The sequence below is a fragment of the Stegostoma tigrinum genome, chromosome 13, assembly GCF_030684315.1.
Source record: "Stegostoma tigrinum isolate sSteTig4 chromosome 13, sSteTig4.hap1, whole genome shotgun sequence".
NCBI classification, from domain to species: Eukaryota; Metazoa; Chordata; class Chondrichthyes; order Orectolobiformes; family Stegostomatidae; genus Stegostoma; species Stegostoma tigrinum.
Genome location: NC_081366.1, coordinates 6,579,851 through 6,606,781, shown reverse-complemented (window position 1 = coordinate 6,606,781; position 26,931 = coordinate 6,579,851). Strand labels below are relative to the sequence as shown.

Genomic DNA, 26,931 nt, shown 5'->3' with positions numbered 1-26,931 from the left:
TAAAATTCAAAACTCAAAGAATCTAAAAGCTATTATATTCTATTAACCAAATTCGTTCTGTGCGAGATAAGATGCATGAAATGCCCTGCCCGAAACGTCAACTTTTGCCCTCCGAAGATGCTGCTTGGCCTGCTGTGTTCATCCAGCCCCAGACTTTGTTATCTTGGATTCTCCAGCATCCGCAGTTCCCATTATCTCTGATGGTAATTTTAAATCTTCATCATTGGATGTTTCCAAAGAGCAAAAGCAACTAGATATGTGATAAAAACCGGAAGAACTGCGAATGCTGTAAATCAGGAACAAAAACAAAGTTGCTGGAAACGTTCAGCAGGTCTGGCAGCATCTGTGAAGGAAAAAACAGAGTTAAAGTTTCGTGTTCAGTGACCCTTCCTCAGAATTGATGGTGGCTGAGGAAACGTCAGTTTAAATGCAGAAAATAGGGAGGTGGGTGGAGCTAGCAATAAATGGTAGGATTGAGCCCAAGGAGAGAAAAAGACATTTGGACAGACAAATGAGTTACTAACAATTAGGCTGGGATGGTGAATAGTTGTTGATGGGGATTGTTAGTGACGAACAACAGGAGATGTGTAATGGCAGGCTATGTAGTAACAAGGCCTGGTGTGTGGGGTAGGGGGTTGGGACATGGGAGTGTTTAAGCCATAAAATTGTTGAACTGAATATTGAGTGCACAGAGCTACAGGGTCCCCGAGTGGAAAATGAGATGTTGCTCCTTCAGTTTGCATTGGGCTTCACTGGAGCTCTGCAGCAAGCCAGGGACAGAGATGTGAGCCAGAGAGCAGGATGGTGTGTTAAAGTGGCAGGCACAAATAGTTCAGGGTCTTTTTTGCAACCAGAACGGTTATGTTCTGCAAAGTAGTCACCAACTCAATGCTTTGTTTCCCCGATGTGGAGGAGACCACATTGTGAGCAGCGAATGCATTAGACTAGATTTTTGGGATTGCAGGTGAAGTGTTACACCATTGCCGGTTACAGGAGAAGGTGTTGTGGGCCTGGTGGGGAGGTGTTCGGAGTGAAGGAATGTGGGCCAGGGTGTCCCGGATGAATGGTACAATTGGAATTCAGGCAAGAGAGAGGAGGGGAACATGTGTCTGGTGGTGTCATCTCGCTGCTGGTGATGGAAATGGTGTCTGATGATCTTCTGGATGTGGATGGTAGTGGAATGATAGGTGAGGATAAGTGGACCCCTATCGCTGTTGTGTGAGGGGAAAGAAGACATGAGGGCAGAAGTGTGGAAGATGCGTTGGACCTGACTGAGGGGCCTGTATAGAAATCCTCAGTTGAGGAAGAAGGCAGACATTTTGAAGGCTCCCTTGTCGAAGTTGGCCACATCAGAACATATGTGACAGAGACAGAGGAACTGAGACAATGGAATGCAGTCTTTATAGGAAGTGGGGTGTGAAGAAGTGTCGTCCAGGTGTTTGTGGGAGTCAGTGGGTTTGTAGTGGAAATATTCAGAAGTTAGTCACTAACAGTCCCCATTAACAACTATTCACGCTTCAAATCTGATCATTTGCAACTCCTTTGTCTGTCCAACTGTCTTTCTCTCTCTTTGGGCTCCATCCTATCCTATACCCCAACGACCTGCCTATTTTCTGTGCATAAACTAATGTTTTCCTAGCCACCCCCAGTTCGGAGGAAGGGTCACAGGACCCGACACTTTAACTTTTTTTTGTCCTTCACAGAAGCTGCCAGATCTGCTGAGCTTTTCCAGCAACTTTGTTTTTGAACTGATATCTGGTTCGTCTTAAAAAAAAGGGATGAAAATTCTGCGTGTGAACTTCTTCAGAATATTGAGCAATACAGAATAAATTGAAAACAACAAATTTCGGCCTAAGTGATGAGTCTGCGATGAGTCTGGGGAATCCGGAAAGCCCCCTTCCCTACCTAGACGCCATCTCGTCCAACTTGACGCAGACTAAAATTGGATAGCGAGCAGCTTGGCAGGAATTCTTCGTGAATCCCGCTGAAAATTTTCAACAATTTAGAAGACTTAAATGAAAATATCTGAGCAATTGTCAGAGCATATAAGCATTTACTACATCGCAGTTGCTTCAGTATTTAAATATATTGATCAAACTGGAAAACGAGTAGCTCATGGTGCTTACAGATTCTGAAAAGACGGGCATGTTTGACACTAGAAACGAAGCATTAAATATGTATGCTGCTAAAATGCTCCTAATGCTACTGTATATCCTTCTCGTACAATCTACTGTTTGGAGAGATTCATTACACTATTGCTGAAGAATTGCAGGTGGGCTCCTTTGTTGGAAATATTACAGATGATGTCGTCTTTGGCCCCAATCAGAATTCAGATTGTAGTTTTCAAATTGTACAGTACAGCAGGAAACAATGTGTGGATATATTTGGACACGGGCATTTTATTTGCGAAGGGCAAAAATTGACAGAAATTAATTGAGGCCCAAGCCAAAACTGTATTTTATCCTTGGGCGATGAGCTTGAAACCCCCTTAAAGCAGTTGAGGTTGCTTGGCTCGTCCAGCTGGTTTGTTGTTCCGCAGATGTTTCATTACCATGCTTGGTGATATCCTCAGTGCAGCCTCTGATGAAGCGTCGGTGTGTTTTCCCGTCTGGTTTTTAATCTCTGGGGTCCGTTGCAATGGATTGCCTCACTTCCGGGTTTCCTCAGTAGTGGAATGTAAATGGGATCGAGTTCAATGTGTTGATTAATAGCCTACTTCGTGGAGTGCCATGCTTCCAGGAATTCTCATGCTTCTCTCTGCCTAGCCTGTCCCAGGATCTTGGTGTTGTCCCAATTGAAATCATGGTTCTCTTTGTCCATGTGTTAAAACCCAGGCGGGAAAACACACTGACGCTTCAGCAGAGGCTGCACTGTGGATGTTACCAAGCTCGGTAACGAAACGTCTGCGGAACAACAAACCAGCTGGAGGAGCCAAACAACCTCACCACCAACAACCCCAGCTACAGATCTGCTCCAAAACCCTTAAAGATCGACAGGGTTAGAGTGGCGATTCTCGAAGTAAATTACAATGCTCCCAGTTTTGAGGAGAAAGAATTTCGCCTTGAAACGTCAGAGCGCTCCATGCTGGAAACGCGCTTTATCTTCCGAGTCCGCGCATGATTCCGAAGTTGGAACTAACTCCGTCCAAACCTCTGGGCTACTTCCCAATGACGATTTTATTCTCGATGTACAAATGCGCAGTGGTAAAGGGAAATTGCCTGTTTTTGGCGTTGCAGAGTTTCTTGGATATAGAAACCGAATGTAACAACAGGCTAACGCTGATGGCCAAGGGTGTCGGGTTCCCGAGAGATCGAACATAATACATATTTCTATTAATGTGAACGATGCAAACGACTACGCCCCTGTCGTCTCCCAGGCAGTTTAGAGAGTCAGCCTGTTGGAGAGTACAGCGACAGGAACGCAGGTAATCATTTTAAACGCCTCTGACTTGGACCATGTCTCCAATAAAGAGACAACCTCGATCAGGGGTCACACTTCAGCTAAAGCTCGGGAACTATTTGGCGTGGATTCCAAAACTGGTGAAATGAGAACGAAAGGCAAGTCAGACTATGAAGAAAACAATGCCATTGAAAGTAACATACGAGCAACAGACCTTACACTGTACCGGAGTACTGCGAAGTTCTGCTGAATATTTTTTGACGTGAATGATCACCTCCCTGAGGTGCAGTTGACGTCTTTAGCTCGCACAGTTTAAAAAAAAGATCCGGTCAAGGCTGTAGTCGCTCTGTTCAATGCAACAGATAACGATTCGGGAAGAAACAGGAAGATACAACGTCAAATTTTAAATGATTTTTTACGTTAGATTCGTCTTTGAAGGATTATTGTGGAATACTTGTTCAAATTCCACAGGATCCGGAAAACGCGCCCAAATATGACATTACTATAGCATGCATTTAGGTTGGAAATCCTCCTCTTCCAACCGAGAAATCCACTTGAGTAGAGATTTTCGATGTCAACGACAATGCACCAGGGTTTACAGTCTTTATACGCCACAAACGTCATGGAGAGCAATATTGTTAGCGCTTCTATATTTTGCATGATAGTCTTTGATACAGATGTGGGACTCAAATTCTCAAACGTGGAGCCTCAAGGTCAGAACTCTTCGGTGTCCAATTACGTTTCTGTTCACTCGGAGACTGGTGCCATATTCGCTAGGAGATGTTTTGACTCCGATAAATCGAAAAACTTTCAAATCCCATCTCTGGGCATGGACTCTGGAGTACCACCACTTGAGAGTAATGTTTCATTAGAAGTTATTATTCCTGATCAGAATACAATGTTGTCGTCAATGTGCAGTCATTAACTGAGTTTTGGGCCACAGCGGTAGAGATAATATAGAGGTTTGTAGTGCCAGGCTATTTGGTTGCCAAGGTATCCGCCACTGACGCTGACGCCGGTCAGAACCCGTGTGTTTCTTATTCGATTTGTCGGACCACCAGCATAACTATTTGGACTATTTCATCACAAACTGTGGAAATGCGGACAATCCGTTGTTTTGTGAATAAGATATTTCTAAACGAAGGTTATTGATTCTGGTGAAAGATAATGGAATACCATTACTTTCTGCTTCGGTAATCATCCTCTTATCTGTGGCTCGCGATGACACTGAAGCATTCTCCAGTGTCAGTGGCTCGCCTGAAGATCCCGATTCACTCTGGATCTGAGCCTTTCCATCGTCATCGCATTTAGAACAAATTCTTTGATTTTTCTTGTTGTTTTAATAGTCTTCACTGTGAAGGTTCAAAAAAGCACGAATGTTTTGGACGGTCAGCACTGTTCCTTGGGAGGGTGTTCTTGCGTTAAAGGAAGGCATTGTCTGAATGGAATTCAAAACAAAAGTAGAAACCTCCAGATACCCCAAAACTATGTGAGGTATTCGGGAGACATCCCTTTCTTCAGTTATGAGTGATATTTTAACATTTCAGACAACCAAGAGCGACTTCAAAACCCACAATACCTTTCAGTTATCCACAGACATGAATTATGTGCAGAATGATTCTAGTGGGAAATGAAACATGAGAATTACTAATTCTGAATGTGACACTGACCCTGTTATCAACGAGGTCAAAAGATGAAATGATTGCAGATGTGTTCTGCCGGTAAGGATATATTTGGACAAAATGTGTGGGTGTTGAGAGAAACAGGACAGAAATAATAGCTTTAATGGGTTACTAACACCTCTGTACACCTATCTAGTTCTTGCTAATAACAGTGACCTGTAATGGTATTATGCAGAGTGCATTTACATCTCCTGTATATTGGTGATTTGAGTGTACGTTTTGTTTTGGAATTCCTGTTTGCTGTTGACACTTACTGAACCCACGGATTTGATTTGAATCAGCCAGAATTTTTGATTTTGTCTCAAACTAAACATTTAATTGGATTAGCCTTTGGAGAATTCTGTGCAGCCACATATCAGAGCATTAACGGAACATTCTCCTGGACAGTGGAAAGCAATTATACACAGGTTCGGTAAACCAATTTGATAGTTCTTGTTTGTCACCATCTCAGCTTTGACATTCTAAATAATTAATGTCAGCATGTCCCTACCAGTCTTATCACTGTAAATTGATTAGATAATCCTGTATGAGAAGGATTTACTTAAACTGGAGAAAATATGAGTCAATTCAATTTTTCAAAACAATCATTTTGTATCCTTTCTAAGTAAGCAGGGTCAAGATTTGTACTTCTTGTGACAGAAATTTAAATAACAGTAAAGAAAACCTGAGCAGCACTTGGTGAAGAAGGCAAATTGGTGATCTAATGGCACAAAAATGCAAGTATTAGGGCTGGCAAAAAGAACTTTAGGACTAGGAGCAGGAGCAGGCAAAATAGACGATCGAACCCGCTCCAAAACTTAATGCAATTACATGTCAGGCCATATTTTGACTCCACTATCCTCCCTATTCCCCATAATAGTTAACCCGTTATTAACGTAAAATCGGTGCATCTCCTTCTTTTCCCAACCCCACCGTTAAATACGATATGTCTTGCTGCAATTGTGCAGGGTCTTGGAAGAACAGCCTTGGAGTATTGTGTGTTGTTTTTGTCTTCCTATCTTAGGAAGGGTGTTCTGTTCACGCAAGGACTGCAACAAAGCTTTCACCAGACTGATTCGTGGGATGGCAGAACTGGCCTATGAACACAGATTATATTGGTTCAGGCTACATTCATGGGTATTAGTAAAATGATAAGTAATCTCTGGGAAATTTATAAAATTCAAATAGAAGTGGACTATGTAAATACAGGAAGGATATTCCCAATAAACTGGGCAACCCAGAACCGGGGCTTGCATTTAAAAGATAAGGGCTAGGCCATGTTGGACACAACTGAGGAGAGAGTTTGTTACCCAGAAACTGGTCAACCAGCGGATGGCTTTATGTGTGTTGTAAGGTGGTTGAGGCTAAAGCATGAAATAATTTCAGAAAGTGTGAGATATACTTTTCAGGGCTAAAAGAGTCAAAAGGTATGCGGAGAAAGGTGGATCGAGATCCTAAGACAGGTATCATTTCTGATCAGGGTGGATAGTGCAGCAGACTCGAAGAATAAAATGACTTATGTCTGCTCCTACTTTCGATGATCAGGTGAAATAACAACCGTCCATCTCCAGTCAGTTCCACAGATGACTTTCTCTTCTGAAAATAAGCACCAGATTCTGAAAATACAGAGGAAAAGAGGGAGATAACAATTTCATTCAATTATTTTGAACAGCATCGAGCCCCTGCATTAGAGCAAACAAAAGGGATAACGATGTGATTAAATATACCAACATCCCATTGTGAATTTTGATTGCTACTGATTACAATGGGTCTGAGAAAAATATTAGTTCCTGATAAACTTTTGATGCAACTGCATCATCTGAGAATTAACGATTTCTTTTCCAGTGTCTGACTTAACCCCCTATTCTGTTATCAGGAAAATGGTCTTACGTGCACTGATTATTTGTATAGACAGAACTGCTCATATGTGAGCAAATTCACTTACGGTGCATAGGATGAAAAGCACACTTCCTCCTTTCAGATATCTTAACTTGAATCCCTACCTTTAACAATGTTTCTGAAACTTTGGATGTTATTGTAGTTGTGTGCTTATTTTTTTACAAGCAATGCAGATTTGCGTGCTCAGATAGTGAGGTGAAAAAACGTTTATTATGATAAGTGATGTGGAGATACTAGTTGTGGGCTGGGGTGGCAAGGTCAGAAATTAGATGGCACCCCATGTTATCATCCAACAGGCTTATTTGAAATCACAAGCTTTTGAAGCGCTGCCCATTCTTCAGTTGAGTGAGAGGAAAACACACAGAGTTTATAGTTAGACAGATCAATGGGCAGAGAGATCAAGCATTCATACAAATTGTGTGAGTGGAGTGTAAACAGGCCAAATAATAGGTGTCTACAGGTGATAAAGAATGTCACACAGTGTGAGTAATGTGTTAACAGCTGAATAACGAGTGAAATGATGACCAATAATTCAATTAAATGAGTCAGAGAGATAATTACGAAAAACAAGTTATATTATTAAGCCTTTTGACACTTCACTTACACTACGATCTTTTGATCTCTCTGCTCAGTGACCTCTCTGCCTGTGTGTTTCTTTTTAACTTCACCTGAAGAAAGGGCAATGCTCAGAAAGTAAAATGTGAGGCTGGATGAACACAGCAGGCCAAGCAGCATCTCAGGAGCACAAAAGCTGACGTTTCGGGCCTAGACCCTTCATCAGAGAGGGGGATGGGGTGAGGGCTCTGGAATAATAAGGGAGAGAGGGGGAGGCGGACCGAAGATGGAGAGAAAAGAAGATAGGTGGAGAGGAGCGTATAGGTGGGGAGGTAGGGAGGGGATAGATCAGTCCAGGGAAGACGGACAGGTCAAGGAGGTGGGATGAGGTTAGTAGAGGTGCGGCTTGGGGTGGGAGGAAGGGATGGGTGAGAAGAAGAACAGGTTAGGGAGGCAGAGACAGGTTGGACTGGTTTTGGGATGCAGTGGGTGGAGGGGAAGAGCTGGGCTGGTAGTGTGGTGCAGTGGGGGGAGGGGACGAACTGGGCTGGTTTTGGGATGCAGTGGGCGAAGGGGAGATTTTGAAGCTGGTGAAGTCCACATTGATACCATTGGGCTGCAGGATTCCCAAGCGGAATATGAGTTGCTGTTCCTGCAGCCTTCGGGTGGCATCATTGTGGCACTGCAGGAGGCCCATGATGGACATGTCATCTAAAGAATGGGAGGGGGAGTGGAAATGGTTTGCGACTGGGAGGTACAGTTGTTTATTGCGAACCGAGCGGAGATGTTCTGCAAAGCAGTCCCCAAGCCTCCGCTTGGTTTCCCCAATGTAGAGGATGAACTGTTCGAGCTCCTCTGGGGAGCAAGAGGCGGCGCCGATACAGTCATCAATGTAAGGGAGGAAGAGGTGGGGTTTGGGGCCTGTGTAGGTGCGGAAGAGGGACTGTTCCACGTAACCTACAAAGAGGCAGGCATAGCTGGGGCCCATGCGTGTGCCCATGGTCACCACCTTAGTCTGTAGGAAGTGGGAGGAATCGAAAGAGAAGTTGTTGAGGGTGAGGACGAGTTCAGCTAGGTGGATGAGGGTGTCGGTGGAGGGGAACTGGTCGGGCCTGCGGGGACAGGAAGAAGCGGAGGGCCTTGAAGCCATCTGCATGCGGAATGCAGGTGTATAGGGACTGGATGTCCATGGTGAAAATGAGGTGTTGCGGGCCAGGGAATTGGAAATCCTGGAGGAGGTGGAGGGCATGGGTGGTGTCACGGACGTAGGTGGGGAGGTCCTGGACCAAAGGGGAGAAAATGGAGTCCAGATAGGTGGAGATGAGTTCGGTGGGGCAGGAGCAGGCTGAGACGATGGGTCGACCAGGGCAGGCAGGTCTGTGGATTTTAGGAAGGAGATAGAAACGGGCCGTGCAGGGTTGGGGAACAATGAGGTTGGAGGCTATGGGTGGGAGGTCCGCTGAGGAGATGAGATCATGAATGGTGTTGGAGATGATGGTTTGGTGCTCGGGTGTGGGGTCATGATTGAGGGGGTGGTAGGAAGTGGTGTCGGAGAGTTGGCGTCTGGCCTCGGCGATGTAGAGGTTAGTGCATCATACTACTACTGAACCACCCTTGTCTGCGGGTTTGATGGTGAGGTTGGGATTGGAGCGGAGGGCTGCCCATTCTGCGGGGGAGAGGTTGGAGTGGGTGAGAGGGATGGAGAGGTTGAGGCGGTTATTATCTTGACAGCAGTTAGAGATGAGAGTTCGAGGGAGGGTAGGAGGCCTGGGGGTGGTGTGCAGGAGGAGGATATGTGTCGGAAGCGGGTGAAGGGGTCAGTGGAGGGAGGGTTAGGCTCCCATTTGAAGAAGTAAGCATGGAGGCGAAGGCGGTGGAAAAACTGTTCTATGTCCAATCATGACTGGTTTTCGTTGATGTGTGGTTGTAGGGGGACAAAGGTGAGCCCCTTACTAAAGACTGACCGTTCGTCCTCAGTCAGTGGGAGGTCTGGGGGGATGGTAAAGATGCGGCAGGGTTCAGTGTGGCTCTGGGCCATCTCCAACACATCCCTCACCTTCCTGGATCTCTCAGTCTCCATCTCAGGCAACCAGCTTGTAACTGATGTCCATTTCAAGCCCACCAACTCCCACAGCTACCTAGATTACACCTCCTCCCACCCAATCTCCTGTAAAAATTCCATCCCCTATTCCAAATTCCTCCACCTCCGCCGCATCTGCTCCCACGACGAGGCATTCCACTCCGGCACATCCCAGATGTCCAAGTTCTTCAAGGACCGCAACTTTCCCCCAACAGTGGTCGAGAACGCCCTTGACCACGTCTCCCGCATTTCCCGCAACACATCCCTCACATCCCGCCCCCGCCACAACCGCCCAAAGAGGATCCCCCTCGTTCTCACAAACCACCCCACCAACCTGCAGATACAACGCATCATCCTCCGACACTTCCGCCATCTACAATCCGACCCCACCACCCAAGACATTTTTCCATCCCCACCCCTGTCTGCTTTCCGGAGAGACCACTCTCTCCGTGAATCACTTGTTCGCTCCACACTGCCCTCCAACCCCACCACACCCGGCACCTTCCCCTGCAACCACAGGAAATGCTACACTTGCCCCCACACCTCCTCCCTCACCCCTATCCCAGGCCCCAAGATGACTTCCCACATTAAGCAGAGGTTCACCTGCACATCTGCCAATGTGTTATACTGCATCCACTGTACCCGGTGTGGCTTCCTCCAAATTGGGGAAACCAAGCGGAGGCTTGGGGACCGCTTTGCAGAACACCTCCACTCGGTTCGCAATAAACAACTGCACCTCCCAGTCGCAAACCATCTTCATTCCCCCTCCCATTCTTTAGATGACATGTCCATCATGGACCTCCTGCAGTGCCACAATGATGCCACCCGAAGGTTGCAGGAACAGCAACTCATATTCCGCTTGGGAACCCTGCAGCCCAATGGTATCAATGCGGACTTTACCAGCTTCAAAATCTCCCCTTCCCCCACCGCATCCCAAAACCAGCCCAGTTCATCCCCTCCCCCCACTGCACCGCACAACCAGCCCAGCTCTTCCCCTCCACCCACTGCATCCCAAAACCAGTCCAACCTGTCTCTGCCTCCCTAACCTGTTCTTCCTCTCACCCATCCCTTCCTCCCACCCCAAGCCGCACCTCCATCTCCTACCTACTAACCTCATCCCACCTCCTTGACCTGTCCGTCTTCCCTGGACTAACCTATCCCCTTCCTACCTCCCCACCTATACTCTCCTCTCCACCTATCTTCTTTTCTCTCCATCTTCGGTCCGCCTCCCCCTCTCTCCCTATTTATTCCAGAACCCTCACCCCATCCCCCTCTGTGATGAATGGTCTAGGCCCAAAACGTCAGCTTTTGTGCTCCTGAGATGCTGCTGGGCCTGCTGTGTTCATCCAGCTTCACATTTTATTATCTTGGATTCTCCAGCATCTGCAGTTCCCATTATCACCAATGCTCAGAAAGCTTGTGATTCCAAACAAGTCTGTCACTCCATAACTTGTTGTTGTCTGATTTATGGCATTATTTTCGGTGACATTTACCAGTCTTCAGAATTGGTTGGACGTAAGAAAAATATTTAATTTGGAGAAAATATAAGCTTATACGTGTATAATCAGTAACGTTCCATAAGAGAAAAGAAAACTTCACAAGCCAAAGAATGAAACAAAAAACAGAAATTGCTTGGAAAAAGTCAAAGTGAATGACAGTATATTTGAGAGCAGTCAGAAGAATGAATGTATTTCAGCAAACCAAAGTTGTATGATGTAGCACTTGAAAATATGAACTAATGTAAAAGTTACTAGTTTTGAGTCATGACTATTTAAAATACTCACATAATGCAGATTTTTTGAATAAAAATATTATCTTTCACATTAACCAAAACAAATTTCTCTGTCTTCTGAACTTGAACAAGTGGTCCTAATGATTTAAACTCTTTGGGATTAGTTCTTTCACGTGTTTGAAGGAACTAAATGTCTGAATGACTTCAGAAAAGACTGGCTCATATATGTGTGCCTGTAAAATATTAAGTGCTGTAGATAATAGTGAGAGTGTAACAATTTAGGTTGGAGCTGAGTACAATGCTTGTGGAGGGATTGATGGTTCAACATGAAACTCTCAGTATTGATGAAAGGTTGGCAATTAGACCACTTTCTTCGTAGGTTATTTTAGACTATGAAATTTACTACACATTAAATAACTGAAAAATAGTTGCAAGGATAAACATGAAGTACTGTAGTTATTGGATACCTCAAATAACAATTGGAAATACTAAACAAACCTAGGCACTCTCACTGCGATTTCAGAAAAAAAAGAAAAGTTAATATTTTAAGTCTGATATGACCCTTCTTTGAAACTTGCCCTTCTGAAGAATTCGTATCAATTTGAAAGGTTGACTCTGTTTCACTCGCTGCTGAATTTCTGCAGCACCTTACATGATGATACGAATGTCTAGAAGAAACATGACAGTTTATGCTAACTTCATTATGGTTATCTTGTTGTTTAAAGCATAGAAGTGAGTAAAAGAAGGATTGCATAATCTGGTTTACTTAAGTGAGAATTACAACAAGTTAAAGACGGAAGATAATATCAGAATTGTCCGAAATAGATTTTATGAGCAATCAATGGCTTATGTTGTATCCTTAGATTTTGCTTTTATTTTGACTGTCATATATGCTGCAACCCGTATCTTACAATTTCTGATACAATTCAGTTCTAGCTGTAAATTTGGGAACAGGGGAAGCCAGTAGAGAGCTGTGAAATACATGTTAACGTAATTTTTATTTGTACAACAATAAATGTTGGTATCGGAAGCCATTTCAGACCATTCAGCTTTAAGAAATGAACATTATTTTGATTGGTCGAATTTCAACGTGCTGGTGTTCACCAATTAGAAGCTGATATGTGACTGGAGATCCGGACAGCCCCTTATAGTACCCAGACACCATCACGTCCGATCAAATATACAGCAAATTTGGATCGCGAACATCTCCGTCCGGTTTATTCAGAAATCTAATGGAAGTTTTGAAGAAACGTAGAAGATTTAAATGCGATATTTCCGAGAGGTTTATGAAGCAGTCAGGTACTTGCTACATTGAAGTTTTGTTTTTGACGTTTTATATGGTGAAGGCACGTTCTGAAACAAAGGGAACCTTTACCGCTAGGAATGAGATATCAAAAATACCTGTTGCTAAAATGCGAATTATTCTACTGTGCATTGTACATGTGGAATCCAGTGCTTGGGCTGATTCGTTACTCAATTCCCGAAGAGCTGCAGCTGGGTTCCTTTGTTGGGGACATCGCAGAGGATTTGGGTTTAGATGTAAAGCAGCTCTCAATTCGTAGTTTTCGGATTGTATCCAGGGCCAGGAAACAATATTTGGACGTAAATTTAGACACTGGTATTTTACTTGTGAAGGATAGAATTGACAGAGAAGAGATTTGTGGCCTGACCCTGAGTTGTGTTTTATCGTTGGACGGTTTGCTTGAAAACCCGTTAAAGCTGTACCCGATTGCAGTAGAGATCGTCGATGTAAATGACAATGCTCCAATTTTCCAAAAGAATAAATTCCACATTGAAATTTCGGAGCTTTCCACACCGGGATCGCGTTTTCCCCTTGAATCCGCATACGACTCTGATATTGGAACTAACGCCGTGCAAACCTACGAGCTCTATCCGAATAATTATTTTATTCTAGATATGCGCAGCGGCGAAGAAAAGATGCCAGTATTGCTGTTGCAGAGTTCCTTGGATAGAGAAACCGAATCCAGCCACAGTTTAACGCTGATAGCCAAGGACGGCGGGGCCCCTGTGCGATCGGGCGTGTTACAGATCTCAATTATCGTAAAGGATGCAAACGACAACGCCCCTGTCTTCCCCGAGTCAGAATATGGAATCAATATATTTGAGAATTTAGCCACAGGAACACAGGTGATCATATTAAATGCCACTGACTTGGACAATGGTCCCAATGGAGAGATAAGCTACTCGTTTGGTAGCCACACGTCAATTACAGTTCGGGGACTGTTTGGCATAGATTCCAAAACTGGCGAAATCAGAGTGAGAGGGACGTTGGACTATGAAGCAAACAAGGTCTTTGAGATTGCCGTACAGGCAGTAGACAGGGGCTCAGAGGCGATGTCCGGGCACTGTGTAGTTTTCGTGAATATTATTGATGTGAATGATAATCCCCCTGAGGTGACTTTGACGTCTTTGTCGACTGCAGTATCGGAAGATGCGCCAGTTGGGACTCTAGTCGCTCTGTTCAGAGCAACAGATAAAGATTCGGGGAGATATGGACAGGTACAATGTCAAATTTCAAATAAACTGCCATTTAAGCTGGACTTCTCTATGGGAGATTATTATGCAATACTTGTTCAAAATTCACTGGATCGTGAAAATACCTCGCTGTATGATGTGAGTATCACATGCTCCGACGCAGGAAATCCTCCTCTTTTATCAGAAAAAACCGTTCGAGTCGACGTTTCGGATATAAATGATAATGCCCCACGGTTCACTGAGTCATTATATACCGCAAACGTCATGGAGAACAATGCGAACGGCGCTTCTATATTTTCCATTACAGCCTTTGATCCAGATGTTGGACTAAATGCTCGACTGAAATATTCTATCCTGGAGAGTCAAGTTCACAACGTCCCCATAAATACATACATCTCGATTGACTCGGAAACTGGTGTCATATTCGCTCAGCGAACTTTTGATTACGAGGAATTGAAAAACTTTCTGTTCCAAGCTCAGGTGGTGGACTCTGGGTCGCCATCACTCGCAAGTAATGTTTCAGTAAAAGTTATTATCCTTGATCAGAATGACAATGCTCCAGTCATTGTGCAGCCAAAAGCCGAGCTTGGGGCAACAGCCATGGAGACAATATCCAGACTTGCAGAACCAGGTTCTTTGGTTGCCAAAGTATCGGCCACTGACGCTGACGTTGGACAAAATGGTCAGCTTTCTTACTCGATTTTCCAATCATCCAATCATAATCTTTTTGTTATTTCCCCAGACACTGGGGAGATTTGGACTAAACGTCGTATTGAGAATAAGGATGCAAATAAGCAAAGTTTGATGATTGTAGTAAAAGATAATGGAACACCATCACTTTCTGCCACAGTCACAATAATCTTATCTGTAATGGGCAGTGACACAGAAACATTCTCCAGTGTCAGTGATTTGGCTGAAGAACGCGTATTCACTCATGATTTGAGCTTTTCCTTGGTCATTGCATTAGGTGCTATTTCTGTAATTTTTCTCGTGATTTTAATAATCCTCGCTGTGATGGTTCATAAAAACAGAAATGTTTCAATTCGTCAGCAAGGTTCCCTGGTGACATGCTGTTGTCTTGAATCGAGACATTCTTTGAATGGACTTCAAAAAGCCAGCCGAGAACTCCAAATACCCCCGAACTATGTTGAAGTATTTGGTGGCGATCCACTTTCTCAAAGATTCCGCTATGAGACATGTTCAAAATTGCAATCAACAAAGACAGACTTCACACCCTCAGAACCATTTGGGCCACCTACAGACAAGTATTATTTCCAAAATAGGTCTATTAGGAAAGAAGGTATGACAAAGATTACTTTTGAAAATCACAACATCCCATTAAATAACGAGGTGAGGCACTTGTAATACGCAACATTATTAATGAAACTGCTTTAGATTTTTAGATATATTTCTGACAACGTTAACGTGTTGAAATGAGCGGGATAAAATGTAAGATCTTAAATTCATCATTCTATTTTTCTGAAATATTTCTAATTTATGTTCATGACATCGTCTGCAATGCTCTCCTGTAAGAACTATGAAGTTTCCTTTACGATATTCCGTAACTTATTACGCTGTCTGGCTAAGTTTGAATTGAGTTCTTCAAGTCCTATTTGCCTGTTGGCACTTTCTAAAATAAGGAAGTTTGCCTGAATTTCAGAGAATTGTTGTATTCTTTCCCAGGCGGAACAATTGCATGTAACTACAATGGAGATTTCCATGCAGGCTCATACCTGTGAAAGCACAGAACACTTTCATGGCCAGTAAAACACCAATTACACACAAGGACTAGAAACCAGTGATTACTTGCTAGATAATGTACACTCAGCTGGCAGCTGCTATGAACTTACAACGCATTTCTTTCGTGTCATATGATGCTAAACTGATCAGGTAATGATGTAGATTTCAAGAATACAAACTGTAACTCAATGTGCGCCACAGGAATCAGTGCTGATACCACAATCCATATGTATGTGGAAAGTGAATGTGCTATAGCCAGATTTTCAAATGGTACATATATAAATGGGAAGGCAAGTGGTGAGAGAAAGCAAAGAGTTTGTGGTGATATATACACAAGTTAAGCAGCTGCGCAAAGTAATTGCAAGAGGGAATATATGACATTATGCATTTTGGCAGGAACAATACGGGAGCTGAATATTATTTACATTTGGTAAGACAGCAGAAAGCATCAGATAAGAGGGATGTACGCGTCCTCATGCATGAATTACAAAATATTAGCATCCAAATCAACAGGAAATATTGGAGGAAAATGGAATGTTGGCCATGATTTCAAAGTGAAAGAATAAATGTGGAGAACTTTTGCTGAAACTATACAACTTACTGGTGAAAAACCAGCTGATATACTGTTGGCAGTTTGAGTGTGCCTTATTTAGAAAAAGATATACTAGCTTTTGAGGGAGTCTAAAGAACGTTCACTTAGCTCGCAGCAAGTGTGGAACGATTGTCTTAAGAGGACAGGGTGTGTAGTTTGGGCGTAATTTCGCTGGAAATTAGAGGAATGAGAAGAGAACTTATTTAAACCACGAAGATATTTAAGGGACTTAACAGAGTCAGTGCAGAGAGGTTGTTTCTCCTTATAGTAGAGTTTGAGAGAAGAGGGCATAATGTCAGTGTAAAAGTTCACACGTAAAAGACAGAGATAAGGAGGAATTTCTTTCCTCAGAAAGTAGTGACTCTGTGGAATTCTTTTGCTCAGGTGCTTGTCAAAGTTGGATCATTAAATATATTCAGCGCTGAGATAAATAGATTTTTGATCAATAAAAAAAACGAGGGTCACAGAGAAAAAGACTGGAAAGCAGCGTTCAAGGTTATCAGATCAGCCATAATCTCATTGAATGGTAGAGCAGACTTGATTAACTGAATTGCATCCTTCTGCTCTTAGACCATATGCTCTTATGGCAGTAGTAGTTGTCAAAAAATGCTTTACATGAATTCAATATTTTGAAATTAATCATTCTTAACTTTTTGTAGAAAGCATTGATTGTAGGTGTTATATTTATTCAAACTTAATTTTAAATATTATCAAAAAATTAAATGGTTGCACACTGACAAATGTTGAATGAAAACTTACTATTCAGGACATTCTGAAAATAAGACCAGTTGACTTGAACATTGTACATCTCTGGTCACTAGTTTAGAATCCATTGTGCTCTCAATGCTGAAATCTATTAATTGTAACATCTGAACTTCAACAGCAAAAGGAGAGATAGGAACTTTATCCAATTAGACTTTGCAGAACTGAGCCCCTTGCAGAAGACTAAAAACAGCAGTGGCATAACGCAATGTACTAATCTTCTCTTACGTCCACGAAATTTGATTAACTCTACAAAATTAAAATTAAGGTTAAATTTAGATGAGGAATTTTGAGGGTGTTAAATGTCTATAATATAAGTACAATGCAATGCTAACTTAGTCCTGGCAATATTTTTCATGCACCTAAAATGGGCAGCACTTAGAATCAAGGTAATCACATTCAACTATAACAAAAACTAATTTAATTTGAGTCCATTTTTCATCTAAACTATATCCAATATTGTTTTAGCCCTGACACCATTTTTCAATAGCGAGTTTTGAGAAGATTTGTAGCTGAGTTTGAGTTTCTGGATGTGAGTTTGCTCACTGAGCTGGAAGGTTAGTTTTCAGACGTTTCATCACCATTCTAGGGAACATCATCAGTGAGCCTCCGGTGAAGCGCTGGTGTTATGTCCCGCTTTCTATTTATCTGCTTAGGTTTCTCTGGGTTGGTGATGTCATTTCCTGTGTCGGTGATGTCATTTCCTGTTCTTTTTCTCAGAGGATGGTAAATTGGTTCCAAATCAATGTGTTTCCTGATGGAGTTCCGGTTGGAATGCCATGTTTCTAGGAATTCTCGTCCGTGTCTCTGTTTGGCTTGTCCTAGGATGGATGTGTTGTCCCAAACAAAGTGGTGTCCTTCCTTATCTGTATGTGAGGATACTAGTGATAGTGGGTCATGTCGTTTTGTGGCTAGTTGATGTTCATGTATCTTGGTGGCTAGCTTTCTACCTGTTTGTCCATTGTAGTGTTTGTCACAGTTCTTGCAAGGTATTTTATAGATGGCATTACACAAATATACCTTGCAAGAAATGTTACAAACACTGCATTGGACAAACAGGTAGAAAGCTAGCCACCAAGATACATGAACATCAACTCGCCACAAAACAACATGACCCACTATCACTAGTATCCTTACATACAGATGAGGAAGGGCACCACTTTGATTGGGGCAACACATCCATCCTAGGACAAGCCAAACAGAGACACGCACGAGAATTCCTAGAAACATGGCATTCCAACCGGAACTCCATCAGGAAACACATTGATTTGGAGCCAATCTACCATCCTTTGAGAAAAAGAACAGGAAATGACATCACCGACACAGGAAATGACATCACCAACCCAAGGAAACCTAAACAGATAAATAGAAAGCGGGACATAACACCAGCGCTTCATCGGAGGCTCACTGATGATGTTACCTAGAATGGTGACGAAACATCTGAAAACTAACCTTCCAGCTCAGCGAACAAACTCACATCCACGATAATAAAGTGTGAAGCTGATGAACAAAGCAGGCCAAGCAGCATCTCAGGAGCACAAAAGTTGACGTTTCGGGCCTAGACCCTTCATCATCTGCATTTCCCATTATCTCTGATACAATTTAAACTCACATCCACCATTTTTCAATAATCTAAATCATGAAATATTCAATTTTTGAAAGCTAATATCATTTGAGTCCACTTTTCATCCAAATCGGAAAAATGTTTCTCAATCATGGAAGTTACATGCCAGAGGCACAAAAATCCTGAGGTGATATTTGCCCAGAAAGGCGACACCATTACATTGAATATAATTCTACTCAGACATACCTAAGCAAGTTTCAATCAATCAATACCCGTAGTGAGTAATTCCAAAGGTGATTTGATAACAGTGCAAAAGAGAGACCACTTCAAAATTTTAAGATTTGTTAAAGTGATGGCAGGTGTTCTTTAGAAATTCACAATTAGCTTTATTCCAAAAGCCTGAGGCGAGTTTCTGAACCAATAAAACAAAGTTAGACTGAAAGACATGGGAGCAGAATTCAGACATTTAGCCCATCAAATATGTTTCACCATTCAATGTGATAACAGCTGACTTGATCATGTTCAGTGTCACTTTTCCTCATACTCCTTACTTCAGAACTCACTGAAAATTGGTTTACGTCAGCCTTGAGTATACTTAATGACCTAACCTTGGTAGCTCTGTATGATAATGAATTCCATACATTTTCTATCCTCTCAATCTTCTTCATTTCTGTAATAAATATATGACGTTTTATCATAAGGTATTGCCTTCTAGTGCTAGACTGTATCACAAGGCGAAACAACCTTTGTGCAACTACCCCACCATGTCCTCACAGAATAGTGTATGTTTCATCAAGGGCACCGCACATTATTCTGTATTCCAGCGATGCAGGCCCAATCTATTCAACATCTCCTCATGTCTTTCTCTTCATAGTTGATATCAGCTTCGTGAACCTTCTTTTGACAGCTTTCAATGTCGATACATCTTTCTTCAGATAAGAGGCCCAGAACTGTTCTCAACAATTCCAGCAGTGGGCTGGCCAGAGCCTTGCCTCGATTTAGCGAAAGTTCTTTACTGTTCAATATCATTCCCTTTGAAATAAAGGCCACTATCCCATTTGTATTTCCTATTGCATGATAAAACTTGATGTTCCCTGTTTGAAATTGATGGGCTAAGACTCCCACTGACTGTTCTGTTGCTCCCTGAAGTCATTCTCAACAGACCTGACAATCAAAGACACTCTGATACTAAATCGTTACAAGCACTACAATTAAATTGCATAAAATTAGAACGAACCATTTAGTTAAAGCACCTATCTCAACCTCCTACTTTGTTGTCAAGGTAATTTCAAGTACTTCTACGGGTTATTTATATATTCTGAGGTTCTCACAAGATACTCCGATTGAATCATTTAGACAGAGAAGGGTCAAGAAAAGACCACTTAAATATTTGAAGTTTAGAAAGCTACAGGATGGCTTCTTTCACGAATTCTCTCTTGAATTTTCACCTTTTATACCGCATCTGAATCCAATGAGACGACTGTGCTAATGTAATTAGTTTTGTTCGTGATGCTGATTTGTGTAGTGATAGTGAGCTAAAAATGAACAATTTGTACCAGCAGAGCATTTAATGATTAGCAAAATAAAAAAATTAAAATGTTTTTACTTTGGACAAAACAAAGCAACCACTGCATCACTGATTACGAAGAGTAAGAAAATTGAGAATGTCCATAAATCAAACCCTGAAAACGCATAGGCCATATCAAAAAAGTCACAACTTCACAGCCAGAAAATATAGATGGATTTCGAAGTTAATAGTTTCCAACCATGCCTTGTTAATATGCTGGTATTATTTCTTTTTTACCATGATAAATTGTACAACGTTGTTTTTAGCACTGACCAAAATATGTTTTCTTCCCTTACAACTAGAAATGTGTGCCTGATTGTTATAGGCCTCTGTGATTGAGTGTTTTTGAACAGCTGAATGAACAACGTGTGTACTTCAGTTTTTTGGAAAATTCAGGCACATCTATGCTTGCCTTTATAATATTGAAAGCAATAGAAGACATTGCAGATAACAAACAATTTAAGTTGGACCAGAGTGAAAGACATGTTCAGAGGAGCGGATGGTTGAGCGTTGAATTCTAAACAGCCATGTCTTACTGCTTCAAATGAGAACACTTTTTTGCCATTGGCTAATAGGTGTCGCTCGCAGAGAATGAAGTTTGTTGCAGATCAAACAACACCACAACAAAATGGTTACATGGATTTCTGGAAACTAAATTAATTTTAACGTCTATACCAACACAGTAATGCACATTGTTTAATTAGAACAGGGAATGTGTAAATAATTCAGTCTTATTTTCGTGAGAATTGACAGGTGGTTGGTAATGAAAAACTAGAATACAACAATCATGGATGAATTGTAAACTGAACCATATTCATCAGGACAATGTGCCCCACTGAATGCTTTGGTTATATTTCCTCTTTTACTTCTCTTGTCACTTATGTGATAATGCTATCAAACAAGGCAACTAGCAACTTTCAGTACTAGAGATAGAATTGGAAGCATGTAGTTTGTGAAATAGATGTAATTATTAATTGTGCAACAATAAATCTAAACATGTGCATTTCATTCAGACCATCCAGCTTTAAGAAATCAAGACTAATTTGGTTGGTTGAATTTCAATAAGCCGGTTTTCACCAATCAGAAGCTGAGTTGCGTTTGGGGATCCGGCCAGCCCCTTCACGACACAGACACCATCACGTCCGATCAGACGCAGAGTAAAATTAGATAGCGAGCAGCTCGGCAGGATTTGTTCACAAATCCACTGAAAATTTCAGAGGTAAAAATCGGATATTAAATCAAATAATCCAACCGATTTGTAAAACATTCAGGTATTTATTACATAGCAGTTGTTTCGGATATAAAATACATTGATATAGCTATGAAGAGGGTAATTCATGGTGCGGGAATGTTGTGAAACAAAGGGAATGTTTAACGCTGGAAATGAGATGTAAAATATATTGGATGCTAAAATGCCGGGTACTGTGCTGTATACTCTCCTTGTGGAACCTGGTGTTTGGACAAATTCATTACACGATTCCTGAAGAACTGCAGCTGGGCGCCTTTGTTGGGAATGTCGCTGAAGATTTGGGTTTAGGTGTAAAACAGCTCGCGGCTCGCAGTTTTCGGATTGTGTCCGGGTCCCGGAAACAATATGTGGACATAAACCTGGACACTGGTGTTTTGCTTGTAAAACAACCAATTGACAGAGAAGAAGTTTGCGGCCCAAGCTTGAGTTGTGTTTTATCTTTGAGCGGTTTGCTTCAAAATCCGTTAAAGCTGTACCCGATTGCGGTAGAGATTCTCGATATAAATGACAACACCCCCAGCTTCCTAAAGCGAGAATTTCACCTTGAAATTTCAGAGCTTTCTTCGCCGGGAACGCGCTTCCCTCTCGAGTCTGCGAACGATCCGGACGTTGCAACTAACTCCGTGCAAACCTATGAGCTCCTTTCCCACAATCACTTCGCCCTTGATGTACAAATGCACGATGGGGAAAAATTGCCAGTTTTGGTGCTACAGAGTTCCTTGGACAGAGAAACTGAATCCAGCCACAGTTTGACACTGATAGCCAAGGACGGCGGCTTCCCTGTGAGATCGGGCACTGTTCAGGTTTTAATCAGCGTAAAGGACAGAAACGACAACGCCCCTGTCTTCCCCCAATCGGTTTACAGAGTCAGGGTGTTGGAGAATGCAGCGGCAGGTACGCAGATAATCAAATTAAATGCCACTGACTTGGACGGTGGTCCTAATGGAGAGATAGCCTATTCACTCAGTAGCTACAATTCTGCCAAAACTCGGGAAAAATTTAGTGTGGATTCGAAAACTGGCGAAATCAAAGTTAGAGCGAAGTTGGATTATGAAGAAAATGCGGTATTTGAAATTAATATTAAAGCAGTAGATGGAGGTTCTGACTCTATGTCGGGGCACTGTGATGTCTTAGTAAACATCATTGACGTGAATGATAACCCACCTGAGGTGACATTGACGACTTTGACGAGTACACTCTCTGAAGATGCTCCAGTTGGGACTGTAGTCGCTCTGTTCAGTGCAACAGATAAAGATTCGGGGATAAACGGCCAGATACATTGTAAAATCCCGATCAAACTACCCTTTAGCCTGGATTCGTCTTTGGAGAATTATTACGGATTAATTGTTCAACATCCGCTCGATCGAGAAAATATCTCCAAGTATGACATTACTGTAACCTGCACGGATACAGGAAATCCTCCTCTCACGTCCAAAAACACCATTCGGTTGGACATTTCCGATGTAAATGACAACACGCCGATGTTTGCGCAGTCTTTATATAGGGCAAGCGTAACGGAGAACAATGATTTTGGCGCTCCTATATTTTCAATTTCAGCCTTTGATCCCGATATTGGTCTGAACGCTCGATTGAAATACTCTATCCTGGAGACTCAAATTCACAACGCCTCGGTATCCACTTATGTCTCTATTAACTCTGAAACTGGTGTAATATTCGCACAACGATCTTTTGACTACGAGAAATTGAAAAGTTTCCAGGTCCAAGCCCAGGTCATGGATTCTGGTTCGCCACCATTAGCCAGTAATGTTTCAGTGGATGTTGTTATTCTTGATGAGAATGACAATGTCCCTGTAATCGTGCAGCCAATGGCCGAATTTGGATCAGCAACAGTGGAGACAATATCCAGGTTCGCAGAACCAGGCTATTTGGTTGCGAAGGTATCCGCCACTGACGCTGATGCGGGTCAGAACGCTCGCCTTTCTTATTCCATTATTCAAGCTACCCATCATAATCTATTTACGATTTCACCAGACACTGGGGAGATTTGGACTATCCGGCGCATTGCGAGTATAGATTCTACGAAGCAAAGCTTGGTGATTCTAGTAAAAGACAATGGAAAACCATCTCTTTCTGCTACAGTGACCATCAGCTTATCTGTGGTTGGTAGTGACTCTGAAACATTCTCAGGCATCAGTGATTCATCTAAGGACCATCGCTTCGGCCCTGATATAAGTCTTTCTTTGGTCATCGCCTTAGGGGTAATTTCTATCGCTTTTCTTGTGATTTTAATTATCCTCGCTGTGAAAGTTCATAAAAGCAGAAATGTTTTAGGTGGTCAGCGATGTTCCCTGGGGGCATGTTGCTGCCATGAAAACAGATATTCTCTGAATGGAATTCAAAAGGCCAGTAGAAATCTTCAGATACCCCCAAACTATGTTGAAGTATTCGGAGGTGATCCTCTTTCTCAGCGATTCCGCTATGAGTCATGTTCGACATTGCAGTCAACAAAGAGAGACTTCATAACCCCCAACATGTGCAGGTCATACACTGACAAAAAGTATGTTCGGAACGATTCTCTTGAGAAAGAAAGCACGAGAACGATGGATGCTGAATGCAAAAGCAACTCTGTGTACAACGAGGTGAGTTTCTTTTCAAAAGTTAAGATATTGACAGATTTGATTTGGTAATACATTTCGTAAAGGTTTGAGACATTTGGAGACACGGAATAGGCTGGGGTTCTTTTTGTCTGGAACGTTCGAGGCTGAGGGTTGACCTCACACATATTTATAAAATCGTGAGAAGCATGACTTGGATAAATACCCTAGTCTCTGGAGCGCTAAACTAGAGGTCAAAGGTTTGAGATCAGAGGAGAAAGAATTTAAAAGGACCTGAGGGATAACTTTATCATGCAGAGGATGGTGCACAAAGGGAACAAGCTGCCAGGCGAAGTGGTAGGTATGTACAATGACATCAATCAAAAAAAGGATGGATATATGAATAAGAAGTGTTTAGAGGAAAAAAGAGCAAATACTGGAAAATGTGATTAAGTCAGATTGGGATGCCTGGTCAATGCGCCCAAGTTGGACTGATGGGCTTATTTCCCTCTGTAAGGCTCTGTGACTCTGTGTTGATGAATTTAGAAATTTTCTGTGTTGAAGAAGGAAGTAACGGCTTTGATGTATCATCCACATTTTTCTCTATTTCTTTTTATCGTCAACAGTAATGTTTCCTAATGGCATTTTTGATTGCACTTATATTAAATTCTGATTATAGGCAAGTTTTGCCCTGTCAGACGGAGTTTGAATTTTGTTATGGAAGTCGTGGTCGTTTGTTGGCAGGCGGGGGTACTTAAATCTCTAAGAATTGTTGACTTTATCTAATGGCCAACATTTAAGAGTTATTAATCTGTAAACAATTCTGTACAAATACACGGAAGTGAAAGTACGGAGCACTTTTTGGGTCAGTGGAACGGCTGTCATCGTAAAACAAGTAAACATATTCGTTTGTCCTTTGTTGCCATGTTCACAGCTGGTACTCTTCGTTAACTAATATGAGCACGTTTCAGTGCGTCAGGTCTTGTTTTTAATTGATGAGGTACTGCTGTATGATACTGCTTCACTTTATTGGGAAACAGACTAAAGATCAATACAATACGTCGTTTATTCAAATATTACTTTTGAATTGTTTTAGTGAACTTAAATTTTTGGCGAGTATTTCTTTACATTATTGAAGCACCGTAGATTGAATGTGCCATTCACATACTTCTACTGGTAAAAGAGATATCTCTGCTTGGGAAGTGCAAGCAATGAGAGGTATAATCACAAAGACCTGATCTCTTTACAGAGGGATGACTGCTGGTGCCTTAATCTAGGAACACCACTCATCAAGTGAGGGCAACGGTAACAAGACATGATCTACACGGTGTTCTGTGTTGGTATGGCGGAATCAGACCTGTGCTGTCAGCGTCTCATTGTTTAGAAACCAACCATCCAGCTAACTGAGCTAACAAACTCCTCTTTGCTTTTACTGTTGATATCCTGTCACTCTCAGAACATATTAGGCTCTCAATGTAGAGATGTGCTTTCTACAACAACTGGCTCTTAACTGCAAAAGGCGGGGGGGGCGGGGATTTTCAACAAATTATTCATGGATATTTGAACATCGCTGCTCAATCAAAAGTAGCAGTGTCAGAAGGCAATATGTCACCCTTCTCTACGTAGTTAATGTGATCAGCCCATACAAACAATGCACTGCATTGCATGCATAAATTAATGTATGAATTAGAAAGGTAGTTTTTTTGTTTCATTTGATACATCACCAGAAGATAAACGGAAAGAAATATTAACGCATTTTTTAACATATTTCTGATTTCTTTAAGTACAGAATCTAGACTCAAATTAATCAATGTCCATGTGCCATACGAAGTCCAGGTAACAATAAATTGGGCCTATTTTGCTCAATCATTGACTGGATCATCGAAATGACAACCTGGAAATGGGAAAATGGTAATGTGGTGTTTGCAAAGTAGGCTGTGTCATCATATACAATAGAATTCTGAGGGTTACATATGTGAGGGTAAATCAACTGATACGCTTTACAAAGTTATTTAACAGATATTTTAAAAGACAGCTGAAGTGTGGTTGGATCTAGATTTTAAGGCTCAAAGAAGTCATAGTAGCTAGCTTTATCTACACGAAATGAGAATTGGATTTGTGACAGAAAACTGTTGCGATTTTGCCAAAACACAAGAAAGCTCAATCAACTCAGTGGCAGAAAACTTAAACGCCCCAAAGTTAAATGAATGCAAACATCGCACTTTTTCAGCAAGGAACTAGCAATCTGATTTGCACAACATGTCTGAATCTCCAACTCTACTCTCAGGGAAAGGGTCCTCCGGCGTCTTATTTGTGCTGTGGTCCAGACCAGAACCCCTCAAAGTACTTTAAGCTGTTTTCCGAGACCCAAACCTTTTCTGAGTTAAAAGGTAGATGTGAAGTTTGTGTTCCGGATGTGATGTGACTGGTCGAGCTACTCGATGTTAAACAAAACACGAATTATCTAAACACTATATTTAAAATTAAAACACAATAAAGAGCAATTTAGAGTAGCATGTATTGGAAAACCTAACTGAATAATACTTACGGCAACTATTACTGATTAACTGTTCCCATATGGTAACATCCAACATTAAGGTACATTCAGAAAAAAAGATTCATACATGCAATTTTCCAATCCAGGAGGAAACAACGTCCAGAATATTACAGAGTAAGTAGCAGCTCAGAATCATTCAGTGAAACAGCAACTCTTCTGGGATCCCTAAAAGTTTCTGACAGTTAAATCTTTCAAAAAAAATGCCTGGTCTTTAAGAGGTAGCCACTGCTTTTTCGTTACATTTTTTAAAAAAAACTTGAAGGTCTCACAAGTTATTTGCTTAAGCTGTTTTCAGTGGCCAGTTCATAACCTGTGCCTTTACAACCTCTCTTCAAAAAAAAAACCTTAGGACAAATTAAGCTGTGTAACGTCACACTATTGTCACATCTGTATCCTCATGACTTCTCGGAGTATGCATACATTTCATCATTTAGAATGCGTAGAATAACGAGAAAACATTGTAAGCATTTCAGGTTAGAAAACGAAGGGAAAACTTCTTTCATGAGTCCTACCCTTTATTGCA

At 41.9% G+C, this 26,931-nt stretch overlaps 3 protein-coding genes and 1 pseudogene across 5 annotated transcripts in view; all 4 read left to right on the top strand.

Moving 5' to 3' along the window:
- LOC125458288 (protocadherin gamma-A11-like) overlaps positions 1–26,931 on the top strand; it is a 199,301-nt gene that overhangs the window by 49,999 nt on the left and 122,371 nt on the right. The window contains exon 1 of one of the 3 annotated variants that reach the window (XM_048543452.2): positions 21,194–23,896. The exons of the other annotated variants lie outside the window; for them this stretch is intronic. Within the exon in view, the coding sequence (XP_048399409.1) occupies positions 21,431–23,896 (2,466 nt within the window). The 5' untranslated portion in view covers positions 21,194–21,430. Of the gene's footprint in view, positions 1–21,193; positions 23,897–26,931 lie in introns of those variants that run through there. 3 annotated transcript variants of the gene reach the window in all.
- LOC125458398 (protocadherin-10-like) overlaps positions 1–26,931 on the top strand; it is a 106,408-nt gene that overhangs the window by 50,190 nt on the left and 29,287 nt on the right. The window lies entirely within an intron of this gene.
- LOC125458400 (protocadherin gamma-A12-like) lies at positions 1,060–4,685 on the top strand (annotated as a pseudogene).
- Positions 12,519–15,187, top strand: LOC125458399 (protocadherin-10-like). Its single transcript, XM_048543655.1, has one exon. It carries the CDS (start codon positions 12,710–12,712, stop codon positions 15,185–15,187), a length of 2,478 nt encoding a protein of 825 aa, XP_048399612.1. The 5' UTR covers positions 12,519–12,709.

What these genes read in the sequence shown, in the direction of transcription:
- LOC125458399 (XM_048543655.1), top strand. Translation starts at nt 12,710, where the DNA reads ATGAGATATCAAAAATACCTGTTGCTAAAATGCGAATTATTCTACTGT.